At 39.0% G+C, this 27,952-nt stretch overlaps 1 protein-coding gene across 2 annotated transcripts in view; it reads left to right on the top strand.

Annotated features, from left to right (window-relative positions):
* dip2cb (disco-interacting protein 2 homolog Cb) overlaps positions 1 to 27,952 on the top strand; it is a 57,687-nt gene that overhangs the window by 17,810 nt on the left and 11,925 nt on the right. The window contains exons 2-27 of one of the 2 annotated variants that reach the window (XM_037531016.1): positions 1,424 to 1,495; positions 1,771 to 1,878; positions 4,786 to 4,911; positions 7,264 to 7,446; positions 8,798 to 8,932; positions 10,610 to 10,747; positions 12,178 to 12,297; positions 12,530 to 12,727; positions 14,677 to 14,768; positions 15,215 to 15,325; positions 15,598 to 15,721; positions 16,369 to 16,478; positions 16,591 to 16,693; positions 17,050 to 17,114; positions 17,853 to 17,946; positions 20,323 to 20,442; positions 20,577 to 20,691; positions 21,852 to 21,991; positions 23,211 to 23,347; positions 24,272 to 24,480; positions 24,776 to 24,890; positions 25,934 to 26,135; positions 26,335 to 26,435; positions 26,520 to 26,600; positions 26,904 to 27,027; positions 27,352 to 27,473. In XM_037531016.1, the coding sequence (XP_037386913.1) occupies positions 1,424 to 1,495; positions 1,771 to 1,878; positions 4,786 to 4,911; positions 7,264 to 7,446; positions 8,798 to 8,932; positions 10,610 to 10,747; positions 12,178 to 12,297; positions 12,530 to 12,727; positions 14,677 to 14,768; positions 15,215 to 15,325; positions 15,598 to 15,721; positions 16,369 to 16,478; positions 16,591 to 16,693; positions 17,050 to 17,114; positions 17,853 to 17,946; positions 20,323 to 20,442; positions 20,577 to 20,691; positions 21,852 to 21,991; positions 23,211 to 23,347; positions 24,272 to 24,480; positions 24,776 to 24,890; positions 25,934 to 26,135; positions 26,335 to 26,435; positions 26,520 to 26,600; positions 26,904 to 27,027; positions 27,352 to 27,473 (3,245 nt within the window). The remainder of the gene's footprint in view (positions 1 to 1,423; positions 1,496 to 1,770; positions 1,879 to 4,785; positions 4,912 to 7,263; positions 7,447 to 8,797; positions 8,933 to 10,609; positions 10,748 to 12,177; positions 12,298 to 12,529; positions 12,728 to 14,676; positions 14,769 to 15,214; positions 15,326 to 15,597; positions 15,722 to 16,368; positions 16,479 to 16,590; positions 16,694 to 17,049; positions 17,115 to 17,852; positions 17,947 to 20,322; positions 20,443 to 20,576; positions 20,692 to 21,851; positions 21,992 to 23,210; positions 23,348 to 24,271; positions 24,481 to 24,775; positions 24,891 to 25,933; positions 26,136 to 26,334; positions 26,436 to 26,519; positions 26,601 to 26,903; positions 27,028 to 27,351; positions 27,474 to 27,952) is intronic. The other variant, XM_017699215.2, reaches the window with a different exon arrangement.

The raw sequence follows: 27,952 nt of genomic DNA, 5'->3' as shown, positions 1-27,952 counted from the left end.
CATTCTGTATAAATAAATTAGAGGTGTATTTCAAAACTTTTAAAACAAGAAATGCATCATTGTGTATGTCACATCATTGACTATAACATCAAATATAAATATATCTGAACAGATATTTACCAATCCATTTTCATCCAAAAGTTTGTTCAGAATAAAAAAAATAAAATGTTTGTGAGAGATGTACCACTATTCCTAAAGTGTTGCACTACTGCCTTAAACTTCATCCATCTAACTAGCCTGTATTTGGTTTCATTTGCACATGCATAATGATGTTGCATACAGTTGCTTAGGGAGTATTTACACATATGTTTGAATACAAACAATTAGAATGTTTTTTTTTTTTAAGAGACTAGAGTCTGTGACATGTACAGGTATTCATATGGAAAAATAGTATATCCTAAAACACACATGCACTAGTAGTGTCACATTTAATAACTGCAATGAAAAATTATTAGCATGATTATAACCTCACATTTCACGTATCATGCTGCCCTAAATCTGGTTAAACGGGAGTAATTATGCTGTCCTTGCAGTGAAGAATGCAGTTGGCTCTGTAAGTGCAGATGATATTTATATGTTTAGGAGGGCATGTTGTGTATCACAATAACAATAACATAATGCTCACCCCAGTACCATAATCTCTAAATAAAATGGCACTTCAGTTAAACAGTATACGTTCTGAAAATAAAATGTTGACATTTTAAACAGAAGAGATGTTGATGTACTGTCGTGGATGTCCCTGTCTGTGTGTGGGTTGGTCATGTTTCAGCGTTTTGTTCTGGATCATCAGCTGTAAGTAGCCTTTTGGTGAACATGTCAGATAAAACATTTAAAGGGGCATTGCAGCATAAAGATAGAGCATGCCTCAGAATCAACTGTTTGACAGAATTCATAATTTTGTGTCCTTCTTGTTTTTTTGTCCATCAGTGTCCTCTCACCACAGTACCCAGCATGCCTTACGCAAAGACATCATATGACCACTGGGAATCCTTCCACGGTCGTAAAGACATCCTAACTACTAGCAAAAATGCAGACGTTAGTCGCTAATGAATACAGATTTGGTATTCGGATTCCTAGCTGTAACATTAGCTATCTTCCTTCTGCATTAGCCAGCAAGTGGTAAAATAAAACAGATTTCAATCAGCCCACCTTCAGGTGTCCACCCCAAAGCGCTTGTAGTTTTCCTCCCATCCTCACGATACAATCATCAGATGTCTTTAAACCAGGAAATCTTGCTCTAGAGGCTACTTTAGCTCCATTGTAGCAGATGAGTAGGCATGATTGTAGTGATGTGTTAATGTTTTTGTTTTGGTGAGAGTCGCCCTTTAATTACTGCTGTGCTATCAAAGTAGCTATTTAGCCTAGACATCGATTGGTGATTGAAATTGTAGTTGTTGAGCATCTCTGTACTTCTCTTTGGCAGGGGACATCACACAGAAAGGTTATGAGAAGAAAAGAGCAAAACTCATTCAAGCCTACCTGCCCCGTGTACCAGGTACCACACATACACAAATATTGTGATCATCTGCCTTAGGTAGTATAGATAGTACACATACTTTCTGAAGGGTGAGTCTTAACATTTAGAATAACACAACACACATAATTCTAATAATAGTAAAACATTTATTTACAAACAAAAATATTGTATTAATTGAAAGCTCAAAATCTGCACTTTTTTTTTTTTTTTTTTTTTCAGAAATTATAAACAACAGTTAAAGTTTTGCATATTGACTTTCACTGGACATGTTGATTGACTCTCTGTGTTTACAGTGGGGGCGGAGTCTAGAATTCCTGTCACACCTTCTTCGTCATCGTCTTCCTCATCTCGTTACCAAAGGCGACGTTCCACTGGCTCACGGGATGAGCGATACCGCTCAGGTGTCTCATAAATGCAAACATACATATATGCATGTTTCACCTTGTTTCTGTCTTGTATCCAGTAGTAGATCTTGGCATATTTTAAATAATTTTCAAATCTGTAGTCTTACTTTTATGGGTGTAAAATTGCAGTTTAAAACATTAAGATGCATCAGTCTCAAGGTGGTGATCCAGTTACATTGATTTTTGATATAGTAGAATAGATTATAGTTGGTCATAGTAATATTTATTGAATTATGTATTCATTTTGTGGCCCAAAAAAATTCCAGGCCGTAATCCACTACTGTGTATATAGTCACATTTTTGTATTGAAATTTTGTATTGAATTGTTATTTTGGGCTGTTTCCTGAAGGATTCTGATTGAATCAGTTGTTGTAAAGTTGTAAAAGAGATTTATACCTGTTAGACGAGTAATATAACAATAAGTAAAATATGTAATATATAGTACTGTGCAAAAGTTCTAAGACAACCAACAAAATTGTAGAAAATGTTTATCGTCTTGGCAGAAAGCGTGTTTTTACTAGAGAACAATACAAAATTGTAATTGTAAATAATTGTGCCATTATTAGGATACTTGTATTTTTGGGAGGGTTTCTCTTTTTCTCTTTCAATCATTTTTTGTCTTTGTAGTGGGACCCGTATTACTGATCATTCGCTTCACTACTCACCACATCACACACCACCAAAGAAACAAAAGTTTGAATTCATTTGTTAACACATTTACTTTTTGCATTTGTATGCCTGAGTGTGTTTAAATGTCAATACTTTTTTTATTATTATTATTTTCACTCCTTTACAATCACACCTGTTTAATTGAATGGAAGATTGATCATCCAAACTAGGTATTGGAATAAACTGTTAATACTGGACTTTCTTAAAGAGAGATTTGTAAATGGTTAGTATAACTTAGTGACATTAAATCACTATATTGTTTAGAATATACTTACTCCCTAGACAAAGCGCCAGACACAAAGCTTTACATATAGTTTTCTCATATACATAACACTTTTGCACAGTACTTTATATGGGAGATTCTACTGAATTGGTTCAAAGCTAGAGCTGAAAACAGATTTTGAGCTTTTAACTGACTCCTACTTTGAGTGACCTATATTTTAATTATTTTAAATAAAATAAATAGTTCAACATTCTGTCTTCTCACCATCTGAAAAATAATAACACTACTGAAAGTTTACCAGATGTTTCAAATGTTTTTTACCAAATATTTCAGTGCTAACTGTTTGTTTTGACAATTTTAGCTAATTTTGAGCATATTCAAAAATGTTAGGCAGTGTATGATTAGCGAAAACAGCTGTGAACACTACTTAAAATTAAAGAGGTTAGTGTAAATACAGTGTAAATAAGTGCAATACACCTTAACAGTTAAATGCTTTAAATTTAACTGATATTAAATCAGGTGAATTAGCTAGCTATAGTGCGAGTTCTATCTATCTATTAGTTACCTTAGATTGATCAGTGCTGCAGTGGAAAAAATGTTTTCTTCCATGTCAGAACGGTGCTTCTGTACAGCTGTAAGTAAGGTACTTGCAGTAAGGTTTTGCAGTTTTAACCCTATGATCCTAATCCGTTTCTTTAGCAGTAGTGCTGGACAGTATGAATCTGATCTGAGGTTAATCTTTACAACTTGTTGGAGTCTTTTTGCCTGGTTGGCTGGTAGTTGAATGTGCTCTAATGCCAGCCAATACACTGTGTAATTTTAGAAATCTTATTTTATGTTGATTTCACAATGGATGTTTGAATAGAGCATTGCGTACAAACAAATTCCAAGATTTATATCGTCACACTGTACAAAAATGCTTGGTCCACTCAGCATGCTGCATAACACACAGCCCCACAGACAGCTCTGTCCATCAGCAGTTTCAAAATAACACACTACGTATTCAAGTAACAGGCACAAACACTGAAGTTTAAGTTTATACTTTCCAATTCTTTTCACTCAAACAGAATACAGTTGGCACATATAGGCTTTGGTACCATGATTGAGGTTTTTTGCCTATGATTTGCTAGCCTGCACAGGGGTAGTGATTGTGATTGTGTTTGTGTGTGTGTTTAAAAATGGACCAAAATCACACAGTGTATGCTTTTGAAATGTTTAAAGTGACCAACAACTTTGTGTCCAACTGCCGCAATGTCAAACACTTTGTTGTTTGAGCAGACCCTCATTCACTGCCAGCTTGAGTCGTTTGTTCATAATAATAATAATAATAATAATAATAATTTTACTTGTATAGCACTTTTCATGCCGGTGGCAGCTCAAAGTGCTTTATAGACAGGTGGTAAAATAAAGTTATAGCATTACATTGTTTATTAACCTTACACCACATGCTGTAAGGTGGTATCAGATATTCGTGTCAGTGTGTTTTTGAGTGCTAGTAAGTGAGCATGGTAGCAGGCCAATGTATTGAGGCGTCCCTACAAAATCGTTTTACTTAATTGCAGAAAATACAAATTTACAGGTTACACACTGACAGACTCTAGGACTCATTTACTTCAAAACAATGGGATCTAAGTGCTCATCATCTGGCCATGAGGGTCAGGGGTGCAGTCTCATTTCCTGCTGTAAAATGTAGTGATGTAGCTAAAGTAGGCATTTTCACAAGTTTAATTTTAAGGGTTAGAGTTTGTGAAAGCAGCCTCCCAAAAGAAAGTACTCTGTAAATGTGCCCTAGGTTTAATAGATCACAATCCTTATAAAAATAAAAAATCTTTTTTGTTTAAAGTTTTGTTTTCATTTTTTTTTTGTTTGTTTGTTCTCTCTCTCTCTCTCTCTCTCTCTCTCTCTCTCTCTCTCTCTCTCTCTCTCTCTCTCTCTCTCTCTCTCTCTCTCTCTCTCTCTCTCTCTCTCTCTCTCTCTCTCGCATGCACACGCACCCTTTTGCTTTGTCCCAGATGTACACTCTGAAGCAGTGCAGGCAGCGCTGGAGCGTCAGTGTGAGCGGAAGATGGCCGTCCCCATGCCCTCAAAACGACGGTCCCTCGTTGTCCAAACATCTATGGAGGCATATACGCCACCAGGTCACTATGATAGGGCTGCAATAGCTTTTATGTCAGTATTAACTGTGTGTGTTCTGCCTTGCCTCATCTGAATATTAAACATTGTGGTTCTATGTACATCCCACTTTAACAGACCAAACTTGAAGTAGGATATCCTTATGTTTATAATAAACACATGCAGGCATACAATCGCAAAACAAATACCTGTGTCTGTATAACTGCTGATCTCCTGAGATTTTAAAAGTCTCTGGACTATACTCGGAATGGTGCAATAAAGAACAAAACATCCAGTGAGCAGTAGTCCTTGACTTGTTGAAGAGAGAGGTCAGTTACCACTCTATACAATTGTTGTGAGCAGAAAAGCATCTAAGCACGTTGAACTTTGAGGCAGAACTTGAGGCTGAGCTACAACAGCAGAAGACAACATCGGGTTCCACTTTGTCAGCCAAAAACAGACAGTTGAGTCTATAGGTGGTGCAGGCTCACCAAAATTGAACAGTTGAAGACTAGAAAAACATAGCTTGGTTTGTTGAATCATGATGTCTGTGGATGCACACAGATGGTAGTTTGGCACAGATGGTACATTTACATTACATTTACAGCATTTAGCAGACGCTCTTATCCAGAGCGACTTACAAGAAGTGCTTTGTCAATCTAGAGAAGGTATCTTTGCTAGTTACCAATAGCTTAGAGAAAAAGACAGTCCTGAGCTCAGATACTGCTAGAGACAAATATGTCACTGCAGACACCAAGAGAAAAAGAAACGCAGAACTCTGTGCCATTCAATGCAATACAATAACAATAAGATACAATACAATAAATAAAATAAGTGCAGCTTATAATTCAATGCTCATTTAAGTGCTGTATAAAGAGATGAGTCTTCAGTCTGCGTTTGAAGACAGCAAGAGACTCTGCTGTTCGGACAGCCAGTGGGAGTTCATTCCACCACCTGGTGGTGGTAGGATGTGGTAGGTCAGAATTTTACACCAGAGCATGAATCCATGCACCTAACCTGCCTTGTGTCAAAAGACCAGGCTGGTGGAGGTGGTGTAGTGGTGTGGGGAGTGTTTTCTTGGCACAATCTGGGCTTGTTAATACCACCAAACAAAATCATTGTTTGAATGTCACAACCTGTTCAAGTATTGTTGCTGACCATCTGCATCCATTCCTGGCCACAATTTGCCCATCTTCTAATGCCTACTCCCAGCATGATAACGCACAAGTCAAAAAGCTAAATCATATTAAACTGGTTTAGTGAATATGACTTCAATGAATTCAGTGTGCATCTGAATTCAATTGAACACTTTTGGTTTGTGATAGAATGTGATAACTGCTTGATGCCAGCATGTCAGCATGAAAAAAAAAATTACAAAGGAATGTTAACGACATCTTGTTGGATCCAAGCCATGAAGATTTGAGGCTGTTTTATGAGTAAAGGGAGGCCCTGCCCAGTATTAGTACAGTGTCAGTGAGCTTATATATAGTACTCAAGTGACATACAGTACTGTGCAAACATCAGAACTCCCCCACCGCATCCCCAACCCATGACCACCTTCATTTCATTTCCACTCAAAATAGCCATTTAGTGTCAAGAAAAACACAGGAAACGTACACAAATTACACTGAAGCCCCCACAACAAAATACATTCTAAAGATGTTCTGTTGGTGTGTCTGCCATTTGACTTTAGTGCAGCATCCATTCTTTTCAGGATACTTGCTTTGAATTTTTAAAAGAAGTCTGCAGGAATATTTTTCCACATTTTCCAAATTCAGTCTTAGAAGTTAGTTGCATTTTTTGCTTCTTTGAATCCACAAATCCCAAACGCATTCAGAGATTTTGAGGTCTTGGCTATGGGGTGGCCAGTCTATTGTTCTAAGAACTCCATCAACTTCTTTGTTTGATCACAGGTGTTCTTCTTTTTTCACCCTAGAGTTGATCTATGTTCTCATACAGGAAGGAAGGACAGTGTCTTCAGATCTGAAGCAAATGCAGAGCTTGCCTTTCTCTCAAAGATGGAAGCTTAAAGGACTGTTTATCTGATGATGACAATTGTGGTGGTCTGTCAGATCTTGCACTGTTGTTACAAGTGCCATTTTCTCATACATACTTTTTTTTATTCCATTTTTTCATTTCCTTTTGACTCTCTGCAGAAATATCTCGTGGCAAATGAATAACCTGTTTTTAATGGTAATTTTGACCTGAAATTGTACAAATGAAGGGTGGTCTCTGACTCTTGCACAGTATTGTATGTATGAACTCATGTCCTAATTAAATCAAACCTGTGTGTGGTTATGATAAGGTATTAGTTTGGTCGGCCTACGTGCAGCAGTACGCTGTGACTGAGCTTGTTTTCCTGCTCACTTTTCACATAGACTCCTCATCAGGCTCCGAGGGTGAGGGATCTCTAGGGAGAACTGGTGGTGCAGGGGTTGAGGCCTGGATTAGTCAAGCACTTCGTGGATCATCTTCATCAACCACATCATCGTCCTCATCACACAGCAATGGATCTGCCAATGCTGCGCGTCTAGCAGAGAATAACGCACACACTTACAACAGTGAGTACTCTAGATCTACACATGCATTGTTTGTTATATGTGATTGTGATGTTGATTTTTGTAATACTAATATCCACAGAAGACTGCAATTGAGTTTTCTGATCAGTCACAGTCATATTTATTTAATATGTGCTGTGAGTGTGCTGCCTGATCACAGATGAGTTGAGTTTAATCAGTGGGTGTTTTTACGGATGTAACAATATGCAGATTTTACAATACAATATGTGTTACAATTTTTGCTTCACAATACGATACATTTACATTTCATAAAATAAGAAGACTTGCTTACGTAACATTCAGCATTCATTTTTGTGTTTATTTCCTTTTTGGTAGACCTTTGGTCGGAAACATTTATTTTCGTCGACATAAAAAAGAATGAAAACAAAAACAGAAAACTAAGAAAAAAAAATAAGGAGAATTGCAGAAGTCTATATAAAAGTAAACAAAAAATATAAACTACTAGGCCACATCTTAATTAAATAAACAGAGCATAATGTGTTCACTTACACTCCGTTAACAATGTGTTTCTGTGTTCAGTGTTTTTTACATGCTCTCCATTCATATAAAGGTGTACTCTACAACCAAATAGAGGTGCAAATCGTTAGCTGTTAACATTCCTACGGTGCAAGTTTAACCTGTGCAGAATTGACACTTAGAGGCTGCATGAATCCTGTAGGGAGAAGTAGCTGCTCAGTATTTTCTCCTCAAGGCTGAAGGCCAGACACTCACTAACCTTGTTTTCTTTACTAATGCATTTTAATATGTTGCAAGTGTTTTGCAATCACGTTATGAAGCAGTATAACTAGTACTGGAGTCTTACACACACAAGAATTCTACACAAACGTGAAATGGAGGCCCATGATTTTAAGACCTCATCCGAACAGGGTCGACTAGTATGGCAAAATTTGATACCTGCTTGAACCAGCTCACACTGCTGTGTAACACTAAAGTTCAGTTGCCTCATTCAAAAGTGCAGCTCTTAAAGAGCATTTACAGGGATACACACATTCGCATTTGCTGTTAAATCCTTGTTAAACAGGGCGTGATGTCCTCAGCATTAATGCCACCAGCTTTTTAATTACTGAATCATGTGCCAAATACGTTACAAAATACTTCTGTCATTTAGGGTTAGCGTTTAAGCTCGAGATAGGGTAGGGTAGTTAACTCCATTTAAAAACAGCCTTCCTAACGGCGCAAATGACATGCTAGCTGTTGATCCATATTGTACACACATGCACTGTTTGCATATTGTTTATTATAATGTTGTTTTTGTTGTTTTTTTTTATTATTTACACAAATTTATTCATTCTGCACCCCCCCCCCCCCACCCCCACCCCCCAAACATACACAGTTGGGCCAATTGCTCATCTATCCCTGAAGAGGCGGGGTTTAAGGGAGATGGGTGTGTCATTAGAGAATGGTAACCTGGGTCGTCGCTCTTATGACTACCAGTCTGACCGGCCATGGTCATCACTGGACTCAGAAGGTTAGTATCTGATATTACAGTAAACTAAATTCTCTCAGGCTTTCTCACTCATACTGTCCTCTAAGGACATTAGAACTTTAATCAGGTGGAGAAATTTAGGTCTGAATCCAAATAGACTGTCGCCGTTCTGTCTCAACCAACCTGGACCTGACCAACACCAACCAGATACTAAATGAAACTCATGTTTTTAGTAGTGGTGTCTGTTAAGTTACAATATAGTTACGGTGAAGGTACATGACCTTAGCAGTCTTAACTGTCAGCCTTCCAAATGTAAGTTTAAATTCTCTTTTAAAGGGTCTGTATTGTATGTTCTTCTTATATATTTTTCAAACCTCTCTTGATTCCCTTAATTAATCTGTTTGTTACTGTGCCTTCCAAACTTACATTGAATGACCGCTTCACGAAGTATCCCTCCTTGCATGTACCTGTATTGTCCATATTATCAGCTCTACTTACCATTATAAAAGCACTTTTAGTTCTGTCATTACATACTGTAGTCCATCTGTTGCTCTGCATACTTTATCCACCCGTTAGCCTGTTCTTTAATGGCAGGACCCTCATAGAACAGGTATTATTTAGGTGGAGGATCATTCTCAGCACTGTAGTGACGCCAGTGTAGTGGTGGCATGTTAGTGTATGTTGCACTGGTATGAGTGGATAAGACACAGCAGTGCTTCTGGAGTTTTTAAACACCTCAGTGACCTGACAATAGTCTACTAACCAAAAATATCCAGCCAACAGTGTCCTGTGACCACTAATAAAGGTCTGCAGGATGAGCAACACAAACCTATTAAGGGTCTGGTTTTCTGGCATCACAATTAAATAATGAAGTAATGAGTACAGAATGAGGTGATTTAGCAGCTTAGTTTCCACAGGCATGATCCACTGTGTGTACCAGGGAGTGCAGGGTTGATTTTGAAACTTCGACAGTGTTTGCATATTGCATCAAACTTCTTTTTTCTAAAGAAGAGGAAAATGTGTTTTTATGACATGAGCTATCAATGCCTCCAAACAAAATCCCAAAGTATTAAGTCTAAATAAACATTACAGTGTTGTATCTCCCACTCATAGATGCTTTGATTATTTTGATTGATTAAGTCATGTACGGTCAATGCAGTATGCTGTAAGACTGACTATATGATGGTTGTTTGCTGTTGAATTTTACAAGATCTGTCAGGTAAAAAATGGCTCTCTGCTGATGGACTTTGTGGTGGAATTTCTAGTCTTTTTCTGTGGATGACAGGATGTGAGAACCAAACAAAGTAGAAGAAAGCATAAGGATTTTGGAACAGCGTGTTCAGTCCACATGCTTTTCTGGGACACATCACTGTCTGCAGTGCAAATTTTAAAATGAAGGCCACAGAACAAGAGTTGCAGTTTATGGTTACCCAGCTAGATGTTTTCCAAAAACACATGAAATGTCCTTTGAAATTGGGGAATTTTAAAGTGTATTACTGTGGTGATAAGTAAAAGAGGCCCTACAAATCTGGATTTTAGTAGGTCATTTATGTCTGTGTGCTAGTGTCCACAGGGATGGGGGTGGAGGATTCCTGGGAACCTCATCTCCAAGGAATGTGTCCTTTATACAGAAACAAGAATAAATGATAAACAAAGCTTAAATGTTTGTGTGTGAGCAAGTTAATTTTTAATTTTTTTTTTTTTTCTGGTGTGACGTAGACAGTCACCCGCCCCCCCCTGACATCACAAGCTACACCTCAGATCCACCCGCTGTTACAGTGGACCGGCCACAGGTCGCCATGCCAACCAAAGCTCTGCCCAAATATGGCAATGCTGAGCTTATGGAGACAGGAGACGGTGAGAAAAGATCATTTTTGTTAATTTGTTGATCTGCGTGTGTGTGTGTGTGTGTGTGTGTGTGTGTGTGTGTGTGTGTGTGTGTGTGTGTGTGTGCGTGTGTATGATTGTGTACAATGAATCTAAAAAGTCTACATACCATTATAGAAATTGCATGTTTTTGTGATTATAAAGTCTGAAATTGAAATAAATCAGATTGAACAATTTTACCTTCTTTAATGGGACCTTGCTACCAACAAAATTCAACACAGAAAATTAAAGAACCTACAATATACAATTTATACAATATATAATTTGTATACGCATGTGTATATAATAACCTACATTCATATTACTGCATATCTCACTTCATGTATGTGTTATGTATATATGTATATTATATACTATATATTCAATATGTACATTCCTGTATATAAACATAATACACAGATAGATAGATACATGTAACACTGCATATATAACACTGTATATTTTATATTGTATGTCTCATATTTTATATTACATATTTCACATTTCACTTATACACACATGTATATAACAGTTATATTTATGCACTGGTCACTGTTACCACCGCACTTTATGTAAATAATGTTATATATTGCACTTCTGGTTAGATGCTAACTACATTTCATTGGCCCTGTACTTGTACTCTGCACAATGACAATAAAGTTGAATCTAATCTAATCTAATCTAATATACTGATTGCAAGAGAGGGCTCATGCTTTTATGATAGGTGTTGTATTTGGGTTCAAAGCTCATAAATCATTTCTAAAAATAAGCCACATACACCTGCCATCACTGAAAATAATTCTGATTAAACAAAAATCAGCTGTTCCTGTGTTGCTGTTTTTTGTTCCTTTTTGGAACAAAAACGTGCCCAATTAAAAAAAAAAAATAATAAAAATCCCATCTGAAGTCTGAAGCAAAAAAATACGAAGGATAAAGTTAAATTAAATTTTAAATATGTTTGGTGCAACAACACCACAGTCCATTAGCTAAAGAACACCATAGCAACTGTGAAGCATGCTGGTGGGAGAATCATGTGAGCATCTTGGGAGTATCAGCAGCATCATTTTGGTCAAGGAAAAGTGGGATCAAATGACTAACAAATAAAAATAGTATGAGTGTGTATACTAAAATAACCAGGGTATTTTTTACCCAGTTATTTTTTTCTAATAAGTGTTTTTTTCCTTTACATTTGTTTGTGTGTTTGTATACATATATTAATATCAGTGTATAATTATTTTATAGTTTAATGTCTGTCTGTAATATATATTGTATGAAAATCTATCAAAATTATTGTCTGCAATAATCAACTTTACGATACAGATGCAGCAGATAGATTAGGTAGACGCTTGACTACGTCAAAAAAAAAAAAAGTATTAATATATGTGCGTTTTTTATTTGTGCATATTTGGCTGACCTTTTAGGAGTGCCTGTGAGCAGTCGTGTGTCTGCTAAGATCCAACAACTGGTCAACACTTTGAAAAGACCAAAAAGACGTCCACTGAGAGAGTTCTTTGTTGATGACTTTGAGGAGCTGCTGGAAGGTATCCTGTCTCGCCTACAAAGATCAAACAATATGTTTGTACAGTTATGTGTTCTGTGTTTGTGTGATTCATTTTAATTCAGTTTTACATAAATAAATTGTTTCTTATATAATTTTGTGCATTGTATTCTCTGGTTGGCTCTATTATGCAGTATGGAAATATGTCATCATGCATGATATTATTGTGAAGTGTTGTTACATTGTGATGTATTCTTTGTATTTTTGCCCTGCAGTGCAGCAGCCTGATCCTTCATTACCACGACCAGAGGGTGCAGAGTCAACAATAACACAAGGGGAAGAGCTGTGCAGACTCAAAAATTGCCCTGCGTCCATGGAGGCGGCTCTGCAACGCTGGGGGGCCATCGCACCTAAAGCACCTTGTCTGACTGTCACACATGCCAACACTAAACAACCCTACACTCTCACGTATGGTATGTATGGAATTCATGTTTGAAACACTGACAAACACGATCTGATGATCATGAGTGAGCCCTCCCGCATGCCATATAGGAACTGCACGTTTTGCATAAGTCAAACATGAAAATCACATGATTTCCACAAGTACACACAGTTTCTAATATTTATCATCAACGTAGAGTAAAAAAGTAACTGGCGGTGTTTTTTGTGAAGTATTTTATTTTCCCAACATTTGCTGTCGACCATAGGGCTGAAGTAAACAGGGTGTTGTTTTTTTTGGAAGCCATGGATGCCAGACTCCTCATTCAATTCCAGATGAACCCAGGTTTATACAACAAAAAATAAAAGCTACAGAGCATCTTCTTGCCTTTCCCCACCTTAATAAACAATATATATTGCTAAAGCTCCCTTCTGATATTCACTTTTCGTCTCCTTGCCAAAGATTGTGCAGCAAAACGTGGGAATGCGGCATTAGGTTTCCTGCAAGCACTGTATGGGTGAAAAGACAGGATAAATGCATTAAAAACAGTCACCAAACATCAGTATATAACACATGTGAATGGGGTAATTCTTATCAGTATCCTATCTCTTTCTTCCATTATCTCTCTCTTTCTCTGTCTCTCTCTCTCTCACTTTCGCTCGCTCGCGCCCTCTCTCGTGCTCTTTCTCTGGTGCTCTCTCTCTTGTGCGCTCTCTCTCGCGCTCTCTCTCTCTCGCGCTCTCTCTCTCGCTCTCTCGCTCGCTCGCTCTCTCTCTCGCTCTCTCTCGCACTCTCTCTCTCTGTCACGCTCTCTCTGTCGCGCTCTCTCTCTCTCTCTCGCGCTCTCCCTTTTGCACTTTCTCCTGACATTCAGGAGTTCAGGGTTATTATGGGATGCCTTCGTTAGCACCCCCTTTTCTCACTGCTGCAGCTATTTATGTTCTGACCCAGTCATACGCTCATGTTACAGTTATAAATACAGACGCACACATCTGTGACGCACACATTTGGGCACAGATACATTTTCTGGCCCACTCAGAGTTTTTTGCACTGTCAGGCTGAGCTTTACAGTTCCAGACAAGCTTTCTTATGAGTTGGATTTTATATTAAAATGGTGTTAACTTTGCACTACATGAAGGATATATCAACAGTTCTCAACATTGACTATTGCTATGTCACAGTGGAAGCCTCAAGTGTTACTTTTTCTGTCAGAGCTGTAATTACAGGACTGGTCAGCCCCAGAACCCATTTGTGCAGTGACCAAACTGAACTATTGACTGCCTAGTATTGTATGACTTGGATTGATCATAGTGCTGAACTATATTGATAAAATTAAATATTAGAGCATTTTGTCTACAAAGCACCTCATGGACCTGGCTTATAATTCGCTCCTTCATTTATGTTCACTCCGACTGAAGATCCTGTTAGCACTGAAATCGTTTTTGGTGCTTTGCTTCAGTGCCATTGTTTGTCTTTGTACAAATGTGATATTTAAGTTAGCATTTATAAAGTTGAAAACCCTGAGTACTGCAAATCTATACTAGATTAAAAAAAAGAACATCTAAAGAACATCTTTCAACCTAGCATTTTTATTATGGGACTATTTCTATTCTATTTTGTTTTTCTTAAAATTACAAAGGGAACCTTACATAGTACTGGAAATGTTAACCAGACAAATGCTAGAAAAAGAAACTATTACTATTTTAATTTTTATGTATTTTAAATTATTCTTTCTTTGTAGTTTTTATTTGTCAGTACAGCTAAAACCAACATGAATATCATCATATGATACCACAGTATGGCTTATGTGTTGTACAGCAATACTTACTTGTACGGAAACCAGGTTAGTGACTCTGGCCTTTTAATTTTGCTAGAGCTCTGAACCTGCCAGCATGTAAAAATAGCATCTTAATGAGTTTAATGTAGATTGAGTTCATCACTGTGTCTGTGTGTGTCTCTGTGTCTGTGTGTGTGTCTTTCTAGGTAAGCTTTGGTCCAGGAGTATGAAGCTTGCATACTACATCCTCCACAAACTCGGAACCAAGCAGGAACCCATAGTTCGACCAGGGGACAGAGTAAGCTTAACCCTGGCTGTATACTTATTCTCATATATGGACTGAACCATTTTTGACACTTGAAAAAATAAACATGCCAGTTATCAAATCATAACAACTAGAAAGTTTCTCGTAATTTAGGTGCCATCTCATAATTATGACTTTGTGATTTATAATATATTAATTTATAATTATGAGACAGTATCTTGTACCTTTTGAGAACTCATGTTATGTCATAACCATGAGAATCATTCTCATTGTTGTGAGATATTAGGCCAAAATGATGAAAAACTCACATAGTCATGACTAAATGGCTTAATTTTGTGGCGCAAAAACAGGCTTCCATTTAAATACAACACAGGTTTTCTGTTGGTGTTAAATTGTCATTAATGTTCTGATAAAACTTGTAGAAGAATTGTAACAGAATAAATGCAGCAAAAAGTAAAGTATGTGTATGTTTACATCAGGTTGCGTTGGTGTACCCCAATAATGACCCTGCAGCGTTCATGGTAGCGTTTTACGGCTGTCTGTTAGCAGAAGTCGTACCTGTACCCATTGAGGTTCCACTCACCAAAAAGGTAACGTCCATTCAGCAACACTGATACCAACAAACATTAATAAAAAAAAAAAAAAAAGTGGCTTTCATGAATGCTTTGTTTTGGTTTTGATTGAGAAATAACGAGTCATTTATCTTGGTTGGTCTGTTATTGGCACATGGATGTTCTGAATCTTGTTTGATGTTAGTCATGTAATGCTTTTACATTACATATGAATGACACTTGCTCATTCTCTCTCGCTGTCTCTTTCTCTCTCTTTCTCGCCCTCTCTTTTCTTCCTTCTCTCCCTTAAGGACGCAGGGAGTCAGCAGATTGGATTTCTGTTGGGCAGCTGTGGGGTTGCTGTGGCACTGACCAGCGATGCATGCCACAGAGGCCTTCCCAAGAGTCTCAGCGGTGACATCATGCAGTTCAAAGGTGAGGGACCTCACCTGATGAGCATGTCAACTTACAAATTGCTGTGCTATATCATAATATCTCCCAGTGTTTGTTTATTTAAATTTATGACCACTCTGTTTCTCATTTATATGAATGTATCTATGAACTTCTACACATGTTTAGCATTATCTGTGCTTGCCCTGTGTTTTATAGAATGACATGTATATACCACTGCGCTGTGAAATTTGAAGAACTGCAGCAATTTACAGAGCTTTTCTTGAAAAATTTAACAGCATTTGAACCTAATAGTAATAAAAACAAGTGTGTTCTGAAATAGCCCTAGCTCTGTGTTTATGGTGTGTGTGTGTGTGTGTGTGTGTGTGTGTGTGTGTGTGTGTGTGTGTTTGTGTGTGTGTGTGTATGTATGTGTATATATATATATAAGTCGCAAAGTCGGAGGATACCATTTTATTATCAACTTTTATCTCTGGGGTCATCTCAAACAAATTGTGTATGCTGAGAAAATCTGCAACAGACGCCACCTTCAGCACCACATCGTGGAGGCTTTTGACAGCACAAAAAAAACTAAATAAAATAAAACAGTGTCCTGTGACTTTTGAATCACCCTGTAGATGTCTTTTTCTTATTTCTGTGTGTGTATTATATATTTGTGCGTTTTTACTTAGGCTGGCCGAAGTTGCTGTGGGTGGTGACAGAGTCGAAGCATCTATGTAAACCTCCCAGAGAATGGTATCCTCTAATTAAAGACGCCAACAACGACACAGCATATATTGAGGTAAGTGCGTGCGTGTGTGTTTGGTTTGATGAGGTTTCCAGTGTTTGTGATGAATGGACACTATAAAATGTGTATAGCTTAAAATATCAGAACTTTTCTGATTGTCTAACAGTATAAGACGTGTAAAGATGGAAGTGTTCTTGGAGTGACTGTGACGAGAATGGCCATGCTGACACACTGCCAAACACTCACACACACCTGCGGATACAAGGAAGGTTAGACACTCACCCAATCATGTATTAGTGGATTCACCGAGGTAATTGCACCATTGAAGCTGGATTTTTTTTTTCTTCACCAGATATTAAAGTTATCAGATAGTCTTGTTTTACCAGAAGAGGTTCTATAATGTAATTAATAAGGGATTTAATAGATTGATTCATGCAGGATAAAGTATCTGTGTAATTTCCCCAAATAATTACAGCACGGACTGAAACATCATGTGCTGAAAGCACACTATACAGCTATACACACATTTTTTTATTGATTGATTGAATAACTAAGTAGATGTTCCTGCTAGTGTCACAACAGTATTTTATTTCTCTGTGTGTTTTTGTCTGTCTGTGCATATTAGCGGAGACGCTGGTGAATGTGTTGGACTTCAAGAAGGATGTAGGACTGTGGCATGGCATTCTTACAGTGAGAAATCTTTATGCAATCACGGTTCCCACAGATCTGTAAAAAAAAACGTAGAAAGTCTTAGATGTCTTTTTTAATCAGTAGGCATATTTAATTCATTGATGTTCACTACCTGGCAGATCCAATCCAGTCCTTTGTTTAGTTTTTGCACTCTCTTTAATCCGCGGTTGTAAGTGGCTGCATAAATGTACATTATTTGTAACCTGCAGCAGTGAGGTGCTGCTGTACTCGCTTTAGAGCAGTGTAGTGATAGTGATGTTGTAGAAGGAAAAAAGTTAACAAAAATGGAGGAACGTGTTTTGTTTTTCTGGACAATGACAATATATTTTAGAAATTCTACATAAATATATAGTTTGTGCTGTTTTTGAGTTTGTTTGCAGTGTTGTGCACTAGAAATTATTATCTTGAATTGTTAAGGTCTTATTGATTTGGTCTTTTTTTGATAATCTCTCTCACACTGTTACCCAGTATTCCCCTATCTCTCTCCCTCCCTCCCTCTCTCTCTCTCTCTCTCTCTCTCTCTCTCTCTCTCTCTCTCTCTCTCTCTCTCTCTCTCTCTCTCTCTCTCTCTCTCTCTCTCTCTCTCTCTTGCCCCCCTTATCTCTTTCACATTGTTATCCAAAATTCTCCTTTTTCTCATGCTCTCACGCACACTCACATACACTGTTTTGTACAAGCTATGTTTTATACCCCACCCCCCTTTTTTTTTTTTTCCTCTCTTTCTCTCTGGCTCTCTAGAGTGTACTCAATATGCTGCATGTGGTCAGTGTTCCATATGCTCTCATGAAGGTGAATCCATTGTCCTGGATCCAGAAAGTCTGTCATTACAAAGGTACACACACACACACAGTAGTTGTGATTAAGAGAAGATGTGATGTGTTACAACCCCAATTCCAATTGGCACGTTGTGTAAAACATAAATAAAAACAGAATGCGATGATTTGCAAATCCTTTTCAACCTGTATTCAATTGAATACACTACATAGACAAGATATTTAATGTTCAAACGGATAAACTTTATTGTTTTTTGGAAATATTCACTCATTTTGAATTTGATGCCTGCAACACGTTCCAAAGATGTTGGGACAGTTTTCCTTTTTAACAACACTCAATAAGCATTTAGGAACTGAGGACACTAATTGTTGAAGCTTTGTAGGTGGAATTCTTTCCCGTTCTTGCTTGATGTACAACTTCAGTTTCTCAACAGTGCGGGGTCTCCATTGTCGTATTTTGCACTTCATAATGCGCCACACATTTTCAGTGGGAGACAGGTCTGGACTGCAGGCAGGCCAGTCTAGTACCCACATTCTTTTACTGCAAAGCCACACTGTTATAACATGTGCAGAATGTGGCTTGGCATTGTCTTGCTAAAATAAGCAGGGACTTCCCTGAAAAAGACGTTGCTTGGATGGCAGCAGATGTTGCTCAGAGTTTTAACTTGCACTTGTAGATGGAGCGACGAACTGTGTTCACTGACAAACTGTGTTCACAATGGTTTTCTGAAGTGTTCCTGAGCCCATGTGGTAATACCCATTACAGAATGTTTTTTAATGCAGTGCCGCATGAGGGATTCGAAGGTCATGGACATTCAATGTTGCTTTTCTGCCTTGCCGCTTACTTGCAGAGATTTCTCCAGATTCTGTGAATCTTTTGATGATGTTATGGACTGTAGATGATGAAATCCCTAAATTCCTTGCAATTGCATGTTGAGAAACGTTGTTCTTAAACTGTTGGACTATTTGCTCACGCAGTTGTTCACAAAGTGGTGAACCTTGTCCCATCCTTACTTGTGAACGACTGAGCCTTTCAGGGATGCTCCCTTTATAACTAATCATGACACTCACCTGTTTCAAATTAACCTGTTCACCTGTGGAATGTACCTCTAAATCCGAGACCATGGTTCTCAGGCGGAAAAGGGCGGAGAGCCCTCTCTGGGTCTGGGATCAGCTCTTGCCTCAAGTGGAGGAGTTCAAGTATCTCGGGGTCTTGTTCACGAGTGATGGTACAAGGGAGCGGGAGATTGACAGGCGGATTGGTGCTGGGTCAGCAGTGATGCGGGCTCTTTACCAGTCTGTTGTGGTAAAGAAAGAGCTGAGCCATAATGCAATGTTCCCACCCTCACCTATAGTCATGAGCTTTGGGTAATGACCGAAAGAATAAGATGAGTTTCCTCCGCAGGGTGTCTGGACTCTCCCTTAGAGATAGGGTGAGAAGTTCGGTCATCCGGGAGGGACTAGGAGTAGAGCCGCTGCTTCTTCACGTCAAGAGAAGCCAGCTGAGGTGGTTCGGGCATTGGTTAGGATGCCTCCTGGACGCCTCCCTCGGGAGGTGTCACAGGCAAGTCCACCTGGGAGGAGACCCCGGGGAAGACCCAGGACACACTGGCGTGACTATATCGCCCAGCTGGCCTGGGAGCGCCTCGGAATCCCCCTTGTAGAGCTAGTGGAAGTGGCTGGGGAAAGGAAGGTCTGGGCCTCATTGCTTAGGATGCTGCCCCTGCGCCCCGAACCCCGGAGAAGCAGGAGATGATGGATGGATGGATGGATGGATGGATGGATGGATGGATGGATGGATGGATGGATGGATGGATGGATGGATGGATGGATGGATGGATGGATGGATGGATGGATGGAATGTTCCAAACAGGTGTTTTTTTGAGCATTCCTCAACTTTCCCAGTTTTTTGTTGCCCCTGTCCCAACTTCTTTGGAACGTGTTGCAGGCATCAAATTCAAAATGAGTGAATATTTTCCAAAAACAAAGTTTATCCGTTTGAATATTAAATATCTTGTCTTTGTAGTGTATTCAATTCAATATAGGTTGAAAAGGATTTGCAAATCATCGTATTCTGTTTTTATTTATGTTTTACACAACGTGCCAACTTCATTGGACTTGGGGTTGTAGTTTAAAGAGAAGCACTGCGGCATATAACAGACAATGAGTTGGTCAGAATGCCCCAGCCCTTTTTTGTCATAGAATAATTTCCTACAGCAGTAAATTGATTACATTTGCATAATCTGGTATTTGACTTTTTTTTTATTTTTTTTTTTTATTCCAGAACACTTGTAATCTCAACTGAAAATTCTGTCTTCCATTTTCTGTAATAGCAGAATGGAGATCTCTGATTTTTGTTGTTGTTTTCTTCTCTCTCTCTTCATGTGTTGTGTGTGTATGTCGGGAACTGTGTTTCTGTTTATGTATGTGTGTAGCTAAAGTGGTCTGTGTAAAGAGTAGGGATCTACACTGGGCTCTGGTAGCACACAGAGATCAGACTGACCTCAACCTGAGCTCTCTACGCATGCTGCTGGTTGCTGATGGCGCCAATCCATGTGAGTTTGTGTGTGTGGAGGTTAATTAATAAAATCTCACCTCCAGTAGTTCTAGTTTTGTAATTTCTAGTTTAAATATTCATACCATTAAAATATTGATGCACAGCGTAAATTATTTAAACTCTCTCTCACAGGGTCTATCTCATCGTGTGATGCGTTCCTGAACGTGTTTCAAAGTATGGGCCTGAGGTCAGAGGTCATTTGCCCATGCGCCAGCTCACCAGAGGCTCTAACTGTTGCACTGAGGAGGTCATTACATGCACAATGAGACACATGCATGCAGTTACATTTACAGTTTGTTGCTGAGACAAGACAAAAAAATACTGTTCACCATAACCTGAGTTCTCAGTGATGTTGCTGTATTTATTTTGATAAATATGCACTGGAAAAAGCTTCACGCCAAAATCCCCTTTGATAGTTGTTCTGATAAAAGAAATCAATAGTATGCTCTTATTGATCTGAACTCTGAAAGGTTCTGGAAGTATGTATGGATTTGCTAAGAAACTGGAAAGTGCATCCTACAATAAATGCAGCATCATGCTTCTTATATGCAGTGATTGAGAACGTTGTAGCACACTCAAAGCTCTACATGCTGATACAGTGGGCCCCCAAAATATTTAGACACTTTGACCATTAACTTTATTAAAGATTTCTAGATTACTTCATACATTTCTAGATTAGTTAATAAAAACAAAATATTTGTTTCAGAGACACAATTTTAGCAGAACAGTTAACTTATTGTTTTGGATTTAAAATTAAAGTGTGGAGAAGAATTCCTTCTGTAAAGCACGGATGTGGAAACGAAACATCTACGTCTAGATGTTCTTACAATGCTGTCACTTAACTTGTGTTCATTGATGGGAACAGAATTGTCAGGTGCATTTTGGGTGCAAAGAAATAACAGAAATAACAGAAGAGGATCTTTAAACTCAAATAACAGAAGAGGATCTTTCAGCATGTTAACAAACATCAACATACTGGCTTTTGAAAGATCTTGACATGGTCTGTTTAAACTCCACATGGTTTGACATTTTATCTATTAATACAGAATGAAGTATTGCACAAATGTCCAGATACTTTTGGGATCACTGTATTTCTCCATGCCCAGTGCAGAATTGCACGTGTCACAACTACATTGTCAATAAATGTGTGAGACCTGTGTGGTCTTAGGGATCAGTGACAGAGTTAAGAGAAGATTTGATGGATTACGTATTACAGAGGCATCCTTGCAATGGGTTATAACTGCTGTAGCATGTAATGTAGTTCTGATATTAGGTGAGCTTAATATATTAGTTTGTTTGCCCAGGAGGCTATGTGAGAGGGTCTCTGAAACTGGGGAAAAGGTTCTTGTTATGGTGAAATTTAGTGTAACAGTAGTTGTGTTGTATGCATTTTGTGTTTCCCTGCAGGCCAAATGAAAGCAGTTCTAAGCCTATGGGCAGAGGGGTCCTCAGCATGACTGGGCTGAGTCACGGCGTTATCAGAGTGGACACAGGAGAGAAACTCTCTGTCTTGACGCTGCAAGACGTTGGCAGTCCTATGCCTGGAGGTAGCGTGTGTGTGTGTGTGTGTATGAGATCAGAATTACAGTATATGGTAGAGCTGCCTATGGCGTATTTGTAGTTTTATGGCTGATTTTCTTCTGATGCTGCAAAGTTGTCATGGGTAGATGTACTAAGCATGTTCATGCAGCAGTTTCTTGATAACACTGAAAAATAAATAAATAATGAAATTTACCAATGATTTAATGAATCTGCTTCATTTTGTTGCACATTTTAAATTCTCTTGGTAATCTCTCTAACAGTAAGAAAAATAATTTGCCATATAGTATTTTCATCTTTTCTTTTAATTTATTCTTTTTAAAACTTTCAAGTTAATCATTTTCCAGTAACATTTTGGAATGCTGAAAGACGTGCTACCCCGGGCTCAAGGAGGACACTGGAGGCAGGATTCTGAGCTGCAGCACCTATTCTCTTTATTTCCACACATAAGCACCAAACAAACCAAACACTGTGCTGGCCACTTTTTAGTGGCTTCAGCTAGCCAGCTAGACCTTTTAGTCCTTCTAGTCAGTGGAGCTTTTCAGCTCTGTCATCCTTAGCTGCTGCTCATCCCTCCTCTCTCTGTTCCCTCTCAGCTCTTTTTAAAGGCGCTCAAGCTGCCCACCAGATGAGAATCAGCTGGCTCTCATTAAGGGCAGCTTGAGCACCAGAGCCGAGAGGGAACGAGAGCTTGCCGCTCCGCCTCCCCGTTACCGCTCCCAGCTGCTTCGCTGCGTAAAGTGCTGGGGCCCGGGCGGCGGAGCTCGGGACTCGCTCTTTCCTCTGGTGCCTCTTGTAGTCATCACCAGCATCGTCCTCCTCCTCCCGCTGTCATTCCCGTGACTCGCGTCTGTCAGGGGAGCTCGAGCTCTGCACTCTGCCCCCTCTGCACTCGCGGCTCTCTCCCTGGCGTCCTTGCCAAGGTGCGTCACGGCTGAGTGCCGGGGGGGCGGGCGCATGCCACAACATGATTTGTTATTACTGATTTCATTTTAATTACTTGGCCTTTTTAAAATGAATTGTCAAAATAATCAGCCGAATACTCAGATACTAATATAATCAGGAGTGACGCAAGTATGTATGGAACTGTTAGAGTAATGATGAGAAGTTGAAGCCTATCCAGAGGCGAGTTATTCTGTTGAAACCGATTTTCTCTCTCTCTCTCTTTCTCTCTCTATCCATCTATCCATCTATCCACCTATCCACCTATCTTGCTCTCTCTCTCAGCGTTGGTATGTGTGGTGAAACCGGAAACTATTCCACAGTTGTGTAAAACGGATGAGATTGGAGAGATCTGTGTGTCATCCATTGCCACAGGAACATCCTACTATGGTCTTACAGGCATGACCAAGAACACGTTTGAGGTCTGAATCTTTTCCTTGCTTCAGAATTTTTGCTTTTATAAACTTTTATAATGTTTACAAATCAGGTTACACTGTATGCCCAAAGGTTTGTAAAGGCTTGCTTACTGGTTTGTCCCACTACTTCACCCTCTACTGTTATAAGGCTTTACACCTCATGCTGTAACATTGCTGTGAGGGTTTGATTGCTTTCAACCACAATAGTGAGAATTAGTTCACCAAAGGTGTTTGATGGTGCACCATCACTCCAGAGAATGCAGGTCCACTCTGCCTCTGAGCGTCCCATTCTGTTGTCAATAGGGCTGGGTATTTTTTATATTGATGCCAACACCCATTTCTTGATTTACAAACCAAAAATGTGTGGGGCTTAATCCAGAAATGAGTGTGAAGTGTTGAAAGTGTAATTACTAGACATACTGGACTGCACACTAAGCAAGAATCACTTCTGTTGATAACATGCACATGAAGTGTAGTTTAAACAGCCAACCATCAGTCTAGATTTGGAACAAGCATGCTTGTTGTCTTAATGAATACTGACCATTTAGGTATTGAAATGTCCAGCCCTAATTGGCAGTGCTTTTCTATAGCATTTAAACAAGCCGTGTTTGTACAGTTGAACACCTGTGTAACAAATGCGCCGCTACTACTTTATTGTATGTGTGGTTTACTAAAATGCTGATGTCTGTCTGTCTGTCTGTCTGTCTCTCTCTCTCTCTCTCTCTCTCTTTCTTTCTTTCTTTCTTTCTTTCTTTCTTTCTTTTTCTTTCTTTTTCTTTCTTTTTCTTCCTTTCTTTTTCTTTCTTTCTCTCTCTTTCTTTCTTTCTCTCTCTTTCTCTCTCTTTCTTTCTTTCTTTCTTTCTCTCTCTCTCTCTCTCTCTCTCTCTCTCTCTCTCTCTCTCTCTCTCTCTCTCTCTCTCTCTCGTGTAGGTGTGTCCCATGTCCAGCAACGGTGGCCTGGTGAGCGAGTGTGTGTTTGTACGCTCAGGGCTGCTGGGATTTGTAGGCCCGGGCGGAGCAATCTTTGTGACAGGAAAGATGGATGGAATGATGCTGGTTGCGGGGCGGAGACACAATGCTGATGACATAGTTGCTACTGCTCTTGCCGTTGAACCCATGAAGTTTGTATACAGAGGAAGGTATGGGTGTGTTTGTTTGCATTAAAAACATTGAACTAAAGCAGTTAAACCAAGGAAAATGAAATGGAAGTACAGGCTATGCAAAGAGGTTTAGTTTCACAGATATAAATGTTGCTACATAAGGGACTGTTCAGATGCATTTAGTCTCCAAAGAAGAATATTATTGTGAATACAACATGTATTACAGATATTAGTGTGTTATGAAAGTGAAAATATTTGTTAATAAGCTGTGCATTTCTGGCTCTTAACTGAGCTTAATAAACAAAGAACTGTATCATTATGTTTGTGTGTGTAGGATAGCAGTGTTCTCCATTACTGTACTTCATGACGAGAGGATAGTGGTGGTAGCAGAGCAGAGGCCAGATTCCACTGAAGAGGAAAGCTTTCAGTGGATGAGCAGAGTACTACAGGTACACACACACACACACACACACACACACACACACACACACACACACACACACACACACACACACACACACACAAATGCACAGCTTTCAGGTAATGAATATTTAGATTGGGTATTACATGCACACCAGTGGCACAGCCAGAATTTTATTTTAGAAGGGACAGGTTACAGGGTAGCGGGCCAGCTAGTGAACTTTAAAGCCTAGAGACATTTCTGTAGTGATTCATTTTAGCTACATTAGAAAATTACCCACTCATTACCATAATCAGAAGAAACTGAATATTAAACACAACACACGATTACTTACCTTGCATTTGACTGGCTAAAGTTAACAACTGACAATCACAGCATTTAAAGCTAATTCGCTACCTTTTGCAGCACTCCATCTAGCTGTCCTGGGTGAATGATTAAAGACCGGCTCAGCATTTTGAAAACTTGTGGGGTTTTTTTTTTTGTTTGTTTGTTTTTGTTTTTGGGTTTTTTTTGTGTTTGTGTCTGTGTCTGTTTTCTTTACAATGGTCAAGTGTTACTACTTGCTGACTAGGTTAGTAGCATCTAGGAGCTAGTATAGCTCAGCTAAATTCTCAGGAGAAATGGTGGAGCAGCCTAATGCTAAGTTTACAGGTTGACGTTGTAAAGAATGCGCTATTCTGTGCTTTTTTCTTGATGGATAGCAGGATACAGCCTTGTAAACATTGCCATGGTGATAGCGTCCGACAAGTTTACATTTTGGTGTTAAAAAGAATGTGCCGTTCCATGCTTTTCCTTGGCTTATAGTGGGATACAGCCATGTAAATGTTGCCATGGTGATAGCGGTGGGGGGGGGGGGGGGGTGTGATGATGACCACAAGAGCTTTTTCAGTATCTTTTATTTATTTATTTATTTTTATATCATTATTTATTTAAGTCATGATTTTTTTTATTGGCGCCAATCAGAAATCTGTGGTAGCTATGCCCCCGTGCATATAAACATTCACACAATGTTCTTACTCAGTCATTCATTATTATTGTTTTGTATATGTGTGTTTGTGTGTTTGTTTGTAGGCTATAGATGGTATCCATCAAGTGGGTGTGTACTGCCTGGCACTGGTCCCCTCCAACACTCTGCCAAAAACCCCTCTTGGGGGCATCCATCTGTCTGAGACGAAGCAGCTCTTTCAGGAAGGGGCACTGCATCCTTGTAATGTGCTCATGTGCCCCCACTCCTGTGTCACCAACCTGCCCAAACCCCGACAGAAACAACCCGGTACACTGTTTGTGTGCTTTTATGTGTGTCTGTGTGTGCTGTGGAGTCCGCTTCTACATCATTTTGTAATGTGTGAAACATGCTCTTCGATTCATTTAACATGGAAATAAAAGTTTCTGTTCTCCAGTGGAACAACAATGGTTCAGTGGAATGCTCTGTATAAACTGGAAGAAGAACATTGTGTTTCTGTATGTTATAGAGGTTGGCCCTGCCTCTGTGATGGTGGGGAACCTAGTGGCAGGGAAGCGGATGGCACAGGCCTGTGGCCGAGACCTGAGCCAAGGGGAGGACAACGACCAGGTAAGTGTGTCTGTTTTAGGATTAATCAGTGAAAGATATTTTATTCTGAGTGTCATCTTTTACTTTGTTTCCTCTGTGACACAGTTCCTCTTCCTGTCTGAGGTATTGCAGTGGCGAGCTCAAACTACACCTGACCACATACTCTACACACTCATCAACTCGAGGGTAATACACAAAACATAATACATAGCATGGGAAAACACTACAACCAGCTGTTTCTAATAGCATTTTTTTTTCTCCTTCCCCTTCCTCACAGTTAACCAAATATCCATTAATTAACTCTGATGGATACTTGAATCTCAAAATCTCCCTAGTTTCTTCACATACATGTTTTAAATGATTATGACATAGTCAATGTCCTAAGTCTGTTTGTCTGTGTTTGTGCGTGTGCGTGTGTGTGCGTGTGTGTGCGTGTGTGTGCGTGTGTGTGCGTGTGTGTGCATGTGTGTGCGTGTGCGCGTGTTTTAGGGGACAGTAGGGAGTTCTCTAACATGTTTGCAGCTCCATAAAAGAGCAGAGAAGATTGCGGCCTTGCTGTTTGAGAGAGGGCAGCTGCGAGACGGAGATCATGTAGCATTAGTATATCCACCAGGTAATTTCACATTCCATTCTGTTAATAGATTTTCATTTTTCACAGTTTTTGTCCATTAGGAAAAACAAAAAGTAGAGGTCTATAGATTTTTTTAACAAATCTAGGAGCCCAGTGAAATAAGAACAGTTATGACTACACACACTAAGGGGTTGAAGTTTATTGTTTCAAGACAGCATAGTAATGTATGCATTTTGGGTTCATCCATGTTTCTGATAAGTCAGTTTTTGGGAGTGTTTCATCATTTCATTTCTGGTCATGCAAAAAGCAGAGATGTTGTATTAAAGTCACATTTTGTGTATCTGTGTTTGTTTGTGTGTTCTACAGGTATAGATCTCATTGCAGCATTTTATGGTTGTTTGTATGCTGGCTGTATCCCCATCACAGTTAGGCCACCTCATCCCCAAAACATCTCAACCACTTTGCCAACTGTTAAAATGATTGTAGAGGTAAGCGCAATGCACTTATACAGACATGCATACATGTGGATGTATATATTATTATATGCATCTATCAGTAGGAGAGCATCTAAAGAGCATTTAGAATGGAGCTTGTCAGTGGAAAGTTCCATTTGGAATGCGAAGGGGTGGGTAATATAAAATATGTATGTAAATTTATAGTGTATAAGCTGGTGAGCAGAGTTTCTAGAGGAAAAGAATGTATTCGTCTGTGTTTATATATGATTTGTTTTTTGCGTGGTAGAGTTTTTAACTGCATTTTTGGATGCAGCAATTAACTGTTTTCACAAACAACGGTTTTTGGAATTTTGAAGTCAAGAGTTAAAAACTGTCAACTCTCAAGTTGAATGACAAAATTGCCTTAAATAACAGTGTTTATGGTTTTATTTTTTTAACCATAAGGATTTCTTTAACCTATATCTAGTCATGTTACGGTTATGCAATAACATCCCTAATGTCCATTAATCCAC

The sequence above is a fragment of the Pygocentrus nattereri genome, chromosome 19 (genome assembly GCF_015220715.1).
Source record: "Pygocentrus nattereri isolate fPygNat1 chromosome 19, fPygNat1.pri, whole genome shotgun sequence".
Lineage (NCBI taxonomy): Eukaryota > Metazoa > Chordata > Actinopteri > Characiformes > Serrasalmidae > Pygocentrus > Pygocentrus nattereri.
Note: the sequence above shows the minus strand (reverse complement) of the source record. Positions and strands in the feature narration are given on the sequence as shown.